General features: G+C 42.5%; 1 protein-coding gene across 2 annotated transcripts in view; it reads left to right on the plus strand.

Annotated features, from left to right (window-relative positions):
* The window catches only part of spen (spen family transcriptional repressor), a 28,224-nt gene extending 17,056 nt beyond the window's left edge, over nucleotides 1–11,168 (plus strand). For both annotated transcript variants that reach the window (XM_044210648.1, XM_044210649.1), the window contains exons 11-15: nucleotides 57–7,893; nucleotides 8,050–8,394; nucleotides 8,483–8,677; nucleotides 8,856–9,014; nucleotides 9,140–11,168. In XM_044210648.1, the coding sequence (XP_044066583.1) occupies nucleotides 57–7,893; nucleotides 8,050–8,394; nucleotides 8,483–8,677; nucleotides 8,856–9,014; nucleotides 9,140–9,271 (8,668 nt within the window). In that variant the 3' untranslated portion in view covers nucleotides 9,272–11,168. The remainder of the gene's footprint in view (nucleotides 1–56; nucleotides 7,894–8,049; nucleotides 8,395–8,482; nucleotides 8,678–8,855; nucleotides 9,015–9,139) is intronic.
* The last annotated feature ends 2,682 nt before the right edge of the window (nucleotides 11,169–13,850 follow it).

Consider the following 13,850-nt stretch of genomic DNA (forward strand, 5'->3'; position numbering starts at 1 on the left):
TGATGCCAAAGTATGATGAAATTACAGCTTGCTTATGTGGGTTTATTTCCTGGCAGGGATGATCGACGAACTCAATATGAGTTTCAAGCAGAAAGACAATATTATGAAAATGTACGAACACCAGGAACATATACTGAAGATCCACGTCGCAAATACCCTGCCAGAAGTCGGGAGTTCTACACTGAATGGGACCCGTATCAGGGAGATTACTATGATCCACAATACTTTGACGATCCCCGGGAATATAGAGAATACAGAGCTGACCCTTATGAGCAGGACATTCGCAAATACAGCTATTTGCAACGGGAACGAGAGAGAGAGAGGGAGCGCTTTGAAACAGATCGTGGACGTGATCATGGGAGGAGGACCATTGAGCGTAGCCAAAGCCCATCTCACATTGCCTCTCGTCGTCCTGCTAGCCCTACGGCCTGTCCTTCACTCTCTGAGAGGATACCAAGTGATTCAGACCGCCGTATTTGTTGCCGATCTTCTGAAAGAAGTGGTAGCTGCAGTTCAATCTCCCCACCCAGATTTGAAAAACTTGAAAAGGCACGCACTGAAAGGTATAATAAAACTGACAAACTTGAGAAGGATCGAGTCTTTGATGTTGAAAGAGGGAATTTGGTTGAAAAGGAGAAACGGGCTGGACGTAAAGATCGAGGGGACAAGGACAAAAGTGAGAAACAGAGGCTTAAGAAGCTGAAAGTCGCATCACCTATTATCCAAGCATGTGAGACAGAACCTGAACTTGAAAGAGATGTTAGCCCTGAGTCTGTCCTTCGAAGTAAAAACAGTAAAATTCCAAAGGAAGGCTCAAGCAAAGGAAGGTTAGACCTTCTGCCTTGTGTTGTGCAGTTAACACGTGTTAAAGAAAAAGAAGGAAAATTGATTGGTCATTCTGTCCAAGAAAAACAAATACAGAGGGGTGGGAATGACAGTCCTAGATTGTCATCACCTTCAGCTGACCAGAGGAGTCCTCCATTCCGCCCAGAATCATCAAAAGGTGATATCTCTAAGCATGGAAAGGTGGCCAGAGACAAAAATATGCACAGTTTAGTGGAGGTTATTGACAAGGATGCTAAAATCAAATCCAAAAAACATGGAAAATCTGAAATGGGATTTGACAGTATTTCTGTGGATATTGACCGTTTAGCTGCAAGGAAAAGGCGTTTTGAAGACTCTGGGAAAACTGATCGACAGAAGAGAACTAGTGAGGAGGATCTTGTTAGACCTGGACTTCATAAACTATGGAACAATGCTAAGGAGACAGATTTGGATAAGAACCTTTTGATAAAAGGGATCCATAAAAAGGAGAACTACAAGGATAAATGTGTCCGAATGGTTTCAGTTAACAGTCCTAAAGATGGACGAGACTGTGAAAGCAACTCCATAGACCTTTCTCTGGAACGGCAATCACGGCTAGGGGAGCTGCCTGAAGATTCTACAGATCAAGTAGACTCTCCCTACCTTAAAATTGATTTAGAATGCTTAAAAAGTGACAACAGCTCCAGTCTCACAAAGATGTCAGATGATGGCAGCCTTGATTTGGATGAATTAAAAGAACAACAGAAACAAGTTTTGTCTGAAAACGAACAAGGGAGATTGAAATGCAGAGACTCAGATGATGGAGACGAACACTTTGTGCACATTGACCAGAATAATATATGCACAAAACAAATTGAACAGAGTCGATGGCTCCGACCCAAGCTTGGCGATCCTGATAAGTTAGTCAAGTTTGAAAACCCACCAAGTAATGAGACACGTGACTTTGAAAAGGATTATATCGTGCATGTTGGAAAACCAATTCAGGACATGGGCAATGATGACTTCTCTTCCTGTAAACGAAAGAAATTAGAGAATTTCGACTTTGAAATAGTCACTGCAAAAAGAGAGCGGAACTTTGCAAGTTCCCAAAAGTTGAATGACGACATCTATCAGAGTATAACATCCTCAATAGGACATGGTCACTTTTCTGCAAATGAGGAAGATGAAACTGCTCATATTTCTGTGTCAGTTATAAACAAGGAAAGAAAATCTTCTCCAACAACAGATGATAAATTTTCACACACAGAGTCATTGAAAAACAGTTTGGGCCTGACAGCCACACATTTTCAGTCTTCTGACACTGAGCTTCCAAAGCTTAAGACAAACTTGCTTGGCTGTGATGAGGAGTTAATGCAACGTTGGGAAAGACGGATGAAGTCTGATTCACTTAGAATGGAAATGACTTTTCCAAGTGATATTGCAAAACGTGAAAGCCTTCGCAAACGCCTTGGCCAGGATTTGGAACCTGGAGAAGTGCAGTCAGATTCGGATGATGATGGAGAAAACAAACACATCTCGCCCAAGTGCAATAGTTCTTTGTCTTATATCCTCAGGGAACGTGACGAGAGGATGACAGACCTGAAGCTTTCAGGCTCATTGGAAAAGAACAAGTTTTATTCTTTTGCATTAGATAAAACTATAACTCCTGACACAAAAGCACTGCTTGAAAGAGCCAAGACACTGTATTCCTCCAGGGAAGATAATTGGTCATTTCTTCCCTCGCGCTTTCCAACCTCCCACAGCTGTTCAGATAAGGACAAGGTAGAGCTAGCACCTCGACCTATTCCGTCTTGGTATATGAAAAAGAAAAAGATTCGTACTGACTCTGATGAAAAGCTGCACGATAAAAAGGAGGAACTTAAGCCACAGGACCAAGAGCGTCAGGACCTGTTTGCCTCTCGCTTCCTGCACAGCTCAATCTTTGAACAGGATTCCCGTCGTTTGCAGCATCTTGAACGTAAAGACCAAGATTTAGAAACTGGAGTCGGTAGGCCTTTTGCTAAGTCAGGTGCTACTGAGGCACAGCCTGAATCTGGAATAGGTGACATCCCACAAGAGCCCATAGTTCTTTTCCATAGTCGGTTTTTGGAGCTTCAACAACAAAAGGACAAGGACCATCCTCCACCTGATACTGAGAATGATTCGATAGTGGTGGAGATTAAAAGAGATGAGGTGCAGAATTATGATAATGTGTTGTCTGATAAGGAATCGGAGCCAGTACTGAAGCTTGATGACAAATCAGCCAGTCCTCCATTAACCTTGTCGGTTTCACCATTTGTTCCTTCCCCTAAAGAAATGTCTTCACCAGAAAAGAAAGAACTTTTATCTCCATCCTCAGATCAACCTCTGTCATTTGTCAAAGAAGAAAAAGTAGAGCCAGTTCTTGAGGTATCTCCATCTCCCCATTCTCTTCCTATGGAAGACTTCAAACCAGTTGCTCCTAAGTTAACTGTAACCCCTCCACTTGAACCAGAAAATGAAATGGAAACAAAAAAAGAGTTTATTGAACCCAAAGCAAAAATTGGAGATAGTCTGGCAGTGGAGCATAATCCTCTTGCGGAAGATAAGCCTCCCACTCCTGGTGGTTCCCTAAGTGGTTTTGAGAGAGAGACTGCAGAATTTACTTACTCTGACTATCCAAAGACTGAAGAAAAATCTGAAATTATTAAGACAGAACCTAAAATAGAAAATCAGGAAACTAAACACTTTGAGGAATCTCAGAAAGCCGAGACAGATAGTGAGGTGTGTATGCCAGAGCTAGAGGCTGAAATAAAACCATTACCAAACCGCAGACAGTCCAAGAGTAAAAGGGCAAAACCACTGTCAGTATTACGCACTTCACAACCTTCCCAAATTGTTGCAACTGAGAAACCTGCAACACGAAAGAGTGAACGGATTGACAGAGAGAAGCTCAAGAGGGCCTCATCTCCTCGAGCAGAAGTACCAAAAGCATCATTTGAGTCTAAAACCACATCAAAGTCACCAATTCATGCATCAGATTCTGAGCAAAACCTTGAGTCAAGTTTGATCCATGGGAGAACACGTCGCAGGAATGTAAGGTCAGTCTATGCCACGCTACACGAAGATGACCAAGTTGGCAAAGAGGTGGTTGAGTCATCACGCTCCATGCGCAAACGTGGTGCTGATAAAGAACCAATACAGCAAGATGTTCAAATTCCATCTACCAATACAAGGCGAGGACGCCCACCTAAAAGAGGTGTCAAACGAGGTGAGGATGTATCACCAATTAAGGGGGATCAGCAGAAAATGATGGAAGAGGAAACAGAGGTCAAGGAGACCTCATCTACTGTAGAGGTTGTGAAAGCTTCTGAGGGATGGCGTTCACCCCGCACCCAGAAAGTACAGCAAACACAACTGACTTTATCTGCTCCAGTTAACAAGAAAGGAGGTAGAATAGACAAACAGTGTGGGAGCACTACAGTGCTAGCTGAACAAGCTGACCTGGCAAGTCATGATGAGTCAGAACTTAAACCTAAAGCTGATTCTGAACAGTTTGGGAAGTTATCTGAAAAGGTGGAAAACGCAAGCTCACCAGTGCACAGAAAGGAAAAAGACTTAAAAGATTCTGGTGGAAATAAATCTACTGATGGGGATATTGAAAAGGTAGACACCAGCTGCTCTGAGAGGAGACAACAGTCTGAAAAGAGTGTTAAAGTGAAAACACCTAGGCTGAAAAGAAATAACAAGCAGGTCACTGAAGATAAATCACACAGCTTAAAAAATCTTGAGATCCGTGTAAGCGTTGATGACGTAAAAGGTTTACTTCGTTCAGAGGACGATGAGCCGGAGTCATTTGAAGCTCCTACTATTACAAAAGCCAAGACAGTAGTGCAAGAGAATGAGGAAACAAAGATGATTGGCTTTCCAAAAGAATCAAAAGAACCTGCCGCACAGGAAAAGGAAGACACCTTATCAGAACCTGAACTTCCTGCTGATCCAGCTGCTGCCCTCTTAGCACGGCAGATGGAACTAGAGCAGGCAGTTGAAAATATTGCTAAACTTACAGTTGAGCAACCTCCTCGACCGTATAAGGAACCACCTTCAGGGCAACCTACCGTATTGCCTCCTGTCATAGTAGAGCCAGAAGGTGAGGTTGAGGAGGAGAAGCGAGCTAATCCTGCTAGCGAAACTGAACTTGCAGCCGCTATTGATTCCATTACAGCTGAAGAAACATGTGCAGATGCAGATGGTTTCACAGCTCCTCCTACTTACACTGCCCTTATTCCTACCCCTGAATCCTTGATACCCTCCTCCTCCAATGAAATTATGGAACCTGAAACACACATGGTGATCAACAACATTCTCACAGCGGACTCAGATGATGGTCCTCTGACACCTAGCCCAAAGGGGCTAATGGCAGCGTCTAAGGCAGCTGAGGATACTCCTCTGCTTGAAACACCCAAGAAAACAGGCAAAGTCAGAGCCAAAACCCCAAAGAAGTCGAGAAGTCGTAAAGGTGCGGCTAACAAAAAAGGGGATACTGCTGAAGAGGTTTCACAATCAGAGCCCTCCCCAGTCAAGTTACCGGAGTCTATCCCAGAAGATCCAGAAACCATCAACTCAAAAGCAGTTACTGTTACAGCTGGGGCAACTGCAGCAGCCTCTGTGGTCACTGCCGTTGCAACTTGTAGGCGTGATGTTACAAGTGCTATAACTGTAGACACGCCCAAAGAGGCAGAGCAGCCTGAAGTTGAACAGCCTGTGCCCAAAGAATCTGCCTTTCATTCAGGCGCAAGCAACATCCCCAGTTGTAAAACGCATCCCCAAGCAGCAGAGCCATCTACCCCTATCCTTGCCACTGCCCGTCCACAACCTGTATCCCAGTTCAGTGTACCCCTTCTGCGGCCTGCCAAAATGCCACTTTCGCCAGACTGGCCTCCTAGAACTGAAGAAAGTAGAATCTATGTTGCTCCTTCTTGCCACGTCACAGTGGTAACTCCTTCTGCACCAGCATCAACTGCACCTTCAACAAATCCCCCAATGCCTCCTGACACCAAGGCCTCGGATATTGACCCTAGTTCCAGTACCTTAAGAAAAATCCTAATGGAACCTAAATATGTGTCTGCATCAAACAGCAATTCTATACCTACAACTATGGTGACATCTGCAATGTCAGATCCTTCACGGATGTCAGAGTATGAAAATCCATCTGATACAGTGGGTTCAAGACAATTACATCCTGAAGAGAGACCACCTTTACCCCCTCAGCCCATACACCACAAACCCTTTCCACTAACTGAGTCCCAACAGAACTGTGGAGAGAAGACCCAGCATACAATTATTTCTCCTGCTACCTCAGTAATAAGTCGAATTCCGATGCCTTATGATACAGAGGAAACTCCACGAATTTCCCTAAGCAACCGAAGCATTGGCCTATCTATTCCCAAGCAAAAATTTAGATCAAACTCTAATGAGAATAATCGCTACCATGGAATGGATATAGTAGAAGATGGGGCAAGAGGGCGCTCGGTTGTTGAGACCACTCCCTTCAGTACAGGCTCCAGTCCTGGCCTAAGGGTCAACACATCAGAGGGTGTTGTTGTTCTCAGTTATTCAGGTCAGAAAACTGAAGGAACTCACAGGATGAGAGCCAAAATTAGTCAAATTCCTCAAGCCAGTGTTGGTGATATAGAGTTTCAGCAATCTGTGTCTAAATCTTCAGTAAAGCAAGACCCACTCATAACATCATCCCAGTCGCCTACCCAAAAAGTAGCCCCACCTCCTACAGCTTATGGGCACACAGGGGTTCTTTTGACAGGCCAGTCTTATAACACTCAACCTGTCATTTCCAGTACCAAGCAGGAGAGTCTTGGTTGTGATAAATCTGAAGCTCCGTATCACACAGCATCCCAGGGTGGCGTGGTAAAGATGTTCCAACAGCCAGTTAGTTCTCCTCAAGTCTTGATGTACAACCAAGCTGTGATACAGCAGCATGGCAAGAGAGGACTGGGGACAGAACCTCTACCGAAAAAGATGGACATTAGCAAAGCTGTTCAGCAGTCTAACCTCAGCCCAGTCATGAGTCCACACCATCCATCCCTATCTGGAGCCCGCATGAGCCCCAGCCCTGGCATCCCAACTGATCGGTCAGCTCTACACCTAAAGCAAGAACCCCAGTCCCCACGAACAGCTGTTCACTCCCCTTCACCCTTTGTCAAAGCCTGTCCTCCAAGCAATTCTCCTAGAGGAACTTCTGTCGTTCTGGGTCATGGCATGCCACCAATGTCTACATATCATTCTAGTATGCATCACCCACACTCAGAACAGTCCTCCGTCATAATTCAACCTCACAGTGTTACTCAGGCAATGGCTCATGAAGCCAGGATGAACACTCCACCAATGTCTGGGATAAACTATGGAAGGCGAGGTGACTCCATGTCTTCTCCCCACCCAGGGCCTCCACAGCGCTCAAACACGCCGCAGCCTAATATAATCCGAGATATGGTACTGCAGTCTCACTCAAGTCCCCAGGGGTCAGTATCAGGTGGTGGTGGTGGTGGCAGCAGTGCAAGTGAAGAAGACCCCAGGCACTTTAACCAAGCCCTTAGTAGACCTTCAGTGCCCCAGCTCCAATCAGATGTAATGATGATTCACAGTGATCACAGAGGGCTCCACTCAAGCATACGCATGGACCAGTACAGAGACATGCACCAGCGAATTCTCATGCACCAGCAACTGGGAGAGCAGGCTGCTGTAGAAGCAAGACAGTCACGCACCTCAGAGACTGGAACAACGTCTTTAAGCAACATCTCTGGACCTTCAAAGAGTCCTATAGTAGGGAAGAGCATCGAACATTCCACAAATGAATCCCTTAAACCACTAGAAGGAAAGCTGATACATCCACCCTCCAACGAAAGTAGAATCAGGGGAGTCCATGCATCTAGTCCTGTCATGGTGTCTCCTCACCCTCATGGGGTTCAGCTGATGCATCCAGGAGGTGCAGGCTCCTTTCCAGTATATCGGGACATGCGGGGCTTCTCATCCCAGTTTACAGGACATCCTTCATCAGGACACAACCTGGCTAACCAAGGCATTACATCGTCACAGGTCACTTGATATACTTTTATTATTGACTTTATACAAATATTTGAGCATTTTATTATATAGCATGTATAATTGCATTTTCAAGTTTATAGATCATATTCATATACCCATACTAAATATGCATAGCTCTATTCATTTGGTATGTATTTTCTTACTCAGGTCCCTCCTGAGCCTGAGCTGGTTCAGAGGGGTAAAATGTCTCAGTCACATGGGGGAGGAAGTGATTCCAAGCCTGAGAGTTCCCATCTTCGCCATGCTACCTCTACAGACCTCTCACACATTTCCCGAATACCAGGGGATACAATCTCACCCTCATACCAGTCTCCCATGACGTCTCCTATGGCTCTTACACATAAGCCAGATCTATCTCTACAGAAAAGCCCTCCAGCCTTCCTGCCAACACCTCCGCCAGCAGTACCCCCATCAAGTTCACTGCAGCCACGGCCTGATGCTAAGCTGGAACATTCAGGACATCGTTCCATTGACATGGTGCAGCTTTTGACGGTAGGAAGACAGATTGACCAGCAATACATTTTCAAGACAATAACAGGAAAATATGTTCAAAAACCATTCTCTGTTGTTTCTTGTACAGAAATATCCTATTGTATGGCAAGGCCTGTTGGCGCTGAAGAACGACCAGGCTGCTGTCCAGTTGCACTTTGTTTCTGGCAACACCATACTGGCCCAGCGCTCCCTGCCGCCCCCAGAGGGAGGTCCTCTTCTCCGTATTGTCCAGAGGATGAGGCTTGAGGCTTCCCAGTTGGACAGTGTGGCACGTAGAATGACTGTGAGTATTTTGTTTTTTTACTATCTCTGAAAAGCAGGTTCTAAAATTTGGGTGAAAATATTTAATAAGACTAATCAAATTATCGCAAATTCATGGATTTTAGCAAATAACCTGATCAACACTCTGGGGATGTTTTTTTATGTTTACATTTATGATAACGACTTGTCATTCATGGCAGGTGGAGAATGACTATTGTTTGCTACTGGCCCTACCCTGTGGTCGAGACCAAGAAGATGTCCTTGGTCAAACCCAAGCCTTGAAAAGTGGCTTCATCACCTACCTGCAAGCCAAACAGGCAGCTGGCATCATCAATGTGCCCAACCCTGGCTCTAATCAGGTCTGTGGTTATCGAAACTTTTTCTGTTCTACTTTTCTTTTAAAAAGGTTCAATGTTTCATAATGAACTATCATGAAGATTTAGTTCCCTCTCTCATCATGTTATTTTTATCTTTGGATTCACAGCCAGCTTATGTGGTGCAGATTTTCCCGCCGTGTGAATTCTCGGAGAGTCACCTTTCGCGCCTGGCCCCGGACCTTCTCAACAGCATCTCCAGCATTTCCCCTCACCTCATGATTGTCATTGCCTCTGTTTAATTACCTCCATTTTTTTTCTTGAACAAAGCCAACACCAGCCCTTTTGGACTCGTCCAGTTTTGTAAACTGGAATTGCCTCATATTTTTATGAGTTTGACTTTTTGAAAAATCTAATTTAGCATGCACTCACCTTTTCTCCTTCACTTCACCAAGTCCTTAAGTCACTCAATGACATTGAATTCCAAAAACTATACCTTTACAGAGAGGATCTGAAGGGTTGACCGGGGATTTTTGATGATCATTTGTGATTTCTCATTTTATTTTTGCCATTTTTGGAGGTGTTGTGCATAGCCTTTTCTAATTCATAGCATTCATAAAGCTATGGATTGAGACCTTTCTATGGGATATTTTTTACCTTCATAAAAGTGATTGTGATTTTTTTTTTTTTAAAAAGACAAACGATGTGAGAAGTCATTGCACTATGTTAAGGAAAAAATTGTGAACTCTGTACAGATTTGAGTATAAAATTATACATGTAAAGGAATTCCTCTCGTGATCAGACAGGCTTGTGCAAGATAAAAGAAAATCATTGCCTGGAAAATTATCAAGAATCATTTCCGCCTGATCAATCATACTGCTTTTGCTTCTTCACCATCAACCAATTTCTACGTCATTTCCGGACTCAACTCTCCATCCCGAAGTGTTCCCTGCCCCAGGAACTCGTGAGGGGACGTTTAGAGTTGTACAGTTTACACTCAATGCCTCAACAGGGGACTATATAAAGAATATTTAATTTGTTTATTTTTGTTTGCATCTTCTTTAAGCCTAAGGGTATTGTGGACAGTTGTGAAACTGTAAATATTCTAAATATTTAAAGACTGAAGCAATGTGGAGAGACCAAGTGAATTATTTGAAAAGACAGATCTTCAAATCTCAGTGTTTTCTTTCTTTCTTTCTTTCTTTCTTTCTTTGGGCAGGGACAAGAGGAGGAATGGTGGGAAGGATCTGTACGAGATCCAGGAGTGGTATTCACAAAAAATTTTTTAATTGATTCTGTGCCAAAATGTCTTTTGCAAATGCTCAACACACGCAATGTATCTAAAACAAAAATCGATCAGAACCTATTTTCATATGTGACTTTGTATTTTGCCACTCAGAGGGCAGACTTAATTCCTTTTTTTGTATTGTCCATCATCCCAACTCTGTTACTACAGTGCTTTTACATTATGAAATTGTATCCTCATTTTGAAGGAACCATTGTATTGTAGGGGTTGCCTGTTTTTCTTCTTCCTGATGTGGTCCTCTACTGCCCCCTGCTGTCTGAAGATCATCCTCTCACATATTAAGGACTGCATCCTGAGGTCATTTAAGCCATGACTTCATGACAGATGTGCTATAGCATGCTTTATTTTCAAATCTTAAAGGGTAAAGTAAAATCAGAGAGGCAAAGAATGTGACTTGAACTTGACATCATGCCGCTAATGGATGTGTTGATCATTTGTCTCCCTCCCCTTAACTGTCTCCTTGAGCCAAGCTGTAAATACTAATGTCCTTAATCTGTGCTCTTGTGTATTTTCCCCTTTATAATTGTCTTTCTTCAGGGTCCTTATTTTTGTTTTGTGCAACAAAACAAAGCAGTCTGAAAGAGATAGGAGATGAGGTGTATGAAACCGATGCTGAAAGTAAAACCATGCTTGTCAGTTTTGTGGCTTAAATATTTCTGACTGCAAGCTGAATACTCTCATGGTTATGTTGAAGGCACTTATAATTTTTGATAAACAAATGAGAAGAAAATACAAAAAAACAAACTTAAAACGGTGATTAATATGAAAACTGTCTTTTGATCAATCTTCATTTTGAGTGTATTTTGCTGTTCCTCCATGAGGACATTTTAAACTGTAAAATAAATGGTTGTTTAACTTACTTCTGAAGATCATTAAATGGTCCGTCACTCTTGGTTTGTGTTTTTGTGACTTGCCTTCAGAAACTGAAGTTATTTGGATGCACTGACTGGTGAAGAAAGATTTATCCAGAATGTGCGTTAAGAAAGAAGACTTGTATTGCTGTAATCTAAAATCTGCAAGCTACAGTATCTAATCTGGTCACTATCTGGTCACTACCCCTCAAGTTGTATGCCTCAGCAATATATCGAAGCACTTTCTGTGAGTTGAAACGGTTTAAATAGTGAAAATACTCATTGCTCATCCGAATCAGTGCTGCAGTCCATTCAGCAGTCAGAAGATGTCAGTATCTGCCTAAACTACATTACTGAGGTTAAATATTTGACAGCTTTGTGAGGCGAATCAGGCTACCACAGAAGTCAATAATCATTTCAATTCACCATGAGAATGATTTGTTCTTGGAAATTTTGGCCTTCATCTTGATATGGCCGTGTATTCCCTGAGCATAGTATGTTTCCTATGTCTTTGGATTTGAATGTGTCAAAGGAAAATTTGCACTCTTGGAAGCAGAGAACCCTTGCTTAGACCTTAAAACTACCTCTAAGCATGTAAGAAATTTGTCTTCGGCTTGTATTGTTTTTGTTTGTGGGGGATCTTGTATGCCTAAACATGTCTGTCTTGGTCAGGGAAGATACTTCCTACTACTATTCTACTTCTTAAGTAATAGGATGCATGGGTTTGCTGTCTTACTGTATTGGTGCTGTAATGCATATAGAGAATGCATACTCAAGTCATCCCTCCTCTCTTATAATAAATAATGATGAAATTGACATCAAAAAAGCATTGTACTTTACATAAGAATGACAGGTGTGCGGAAAAGAAAATATTAACAACACTCAGGACTGGCTACACAGTAGCACTGTGTCAAACATTTATGAAATGACAACTTGAATGTCAATGACAAATTATAAAAATGTTTTTGTGGCTCAGTTTTTAGAGCAGTATTCAAATGGCTATGGAGCAAGACAAATAAGCACCATGGCTGTCAAAGCTGCAGACTCATCCCTGAGGAAAACAGCTCCATGGTTTCGGGAATTTTAAGACCGTGGCTTGAACATTAGGGTTTCCGGCTGCACCCGTCAGTACAGTACACAGCCGACAGATTCCCCAGAGGGAGGCCTATGGGGATTTAGTGGTGATTGGAATTCTATTTGGGAACATTTGATGGTCAGGGCTGCAAGATCTTTCATTATTTTTGGAAGTACTCCTTAGAGTGCAATTAATTACAATCAAATGCAGACAGGCTGTGAAGAGACACCAACTTACTGTATGATTTTTAGTGTATAGTAAAAGTTTTTATCTTAGTTATCAAAACATATTCATGTAACAAAACAACTGCCTGTTATGAATTATGGAAGTCTGATGCAGTAGGTCAAGGCTTCCCATTAAAAAAAGGATGACACTGAGGAACACCGGCTGCGGCAGCATAAGCTGGTGAATGAGCACCCAACGGATGGTAAAGAGGGCCATGCCCGTGATTTACTTATTTTCTCTCTCCTGTTATTATGCCTTAAAACAAAGGAGTGTGACCATGGAGAAGAGATGAGGCATAAGTGATTTTCAGTGCCCTGACAGGCCAAGACTTGGAATGTTAATTGACGCCTTGTTCGCCGTGTGAGAAGAAGCAGATCAGACACGAGACAGTGAAAAGACAAGACAACGAAGACTTAAAGCGAAATTCAAGATACTTCCCTGTACGTTGTTCCCCCTCCTCCAGATTCATAGTTCTTCTAAGATTACAGGTTCTGCCTTTGAGCGATGAAGCGAAGTCGAGGAGGAGTCATGTGCCCTTGTACTTAAAGTAGACCTCATTCATATTTCTGAGCTGTTCTCCTCTTGAATTCTTTGCCACAAGAGGACATTTTGAAAGCCCAGTTTTAGCTAGAAAATGAAAGGAATGTTGAAAATTCAGATGTTGGTTTTTCAGACACTGATAAGTGCTTGTTTTCTTATTTGTGTCTTTTTGGCATTGAGCTCCCTACATTCCACGCTGGTGTTTGGACAATTTGTCCTTACATGAGATCACAGAATATACCAAGTAAAAGGGATACTTTAATAAAAAAAACCCCACTTACTTTGCAGCATATTTTAAAGTGTTTGCATGAAGCTGTCTATACATTTTAACCTGTGCCCAACTGGGCATCTCATTATCATTGATTCCGGTCAGTATTCTCTCTGTGTCTTCCCACAGGCCCTGAAAACTGCAGTCATCAAGCCACTCTTAAAAACAGAACAATCTAGACGCGTCACTAATGAACAATTATTACCTCCCGTTTTTAAGTTAAATCATTGTCATCATAATGTTATATATACATATATTAATAATGACATTACATTGTTCTATTTATTATCACTGTCTAGACAAATGGAACCACCTGAAACCACATGACATATTATTAAGAACTGTTATGTTGTGGGTGGCGCTGGATTTATTTATTTTTTTGTAATTTGTGGTATTACACATTTTAAATGTGTCATTGTGATTTTGAATATTCTGGATCAGAACCCAGAGTTTTTGGTTTCCCTACAGCTCTCTATCACCTAGCCTGCTGTAGGCTGAAGCTAAAGTAGTTAGCATGAATATTCCATGAAGAAATATTCTGGAGTCACTGATTTTACTGGTGGTCCCTTGTCACATATTAGCCAAGGATATCAACAGACCAAACTCCCAAAATGTC

The sequence above is a fragment of the Siniperca chuatsi genome, linkage group LG10, assembly GCF_020085105.1.
Source record: "Siniperca chuatsi isolate FFG_IHB_CAS linkage group LG10, ASM2008510v1, whole genome shotgun sequence".
In the NCBI taxonomy this organism is placed as follows: Eukaryota; Metazoa; Chordata; class Actinopteri; order Centrarchiformes; family Sinipercidae; genus Siniperca; species Siniperca chuatsi.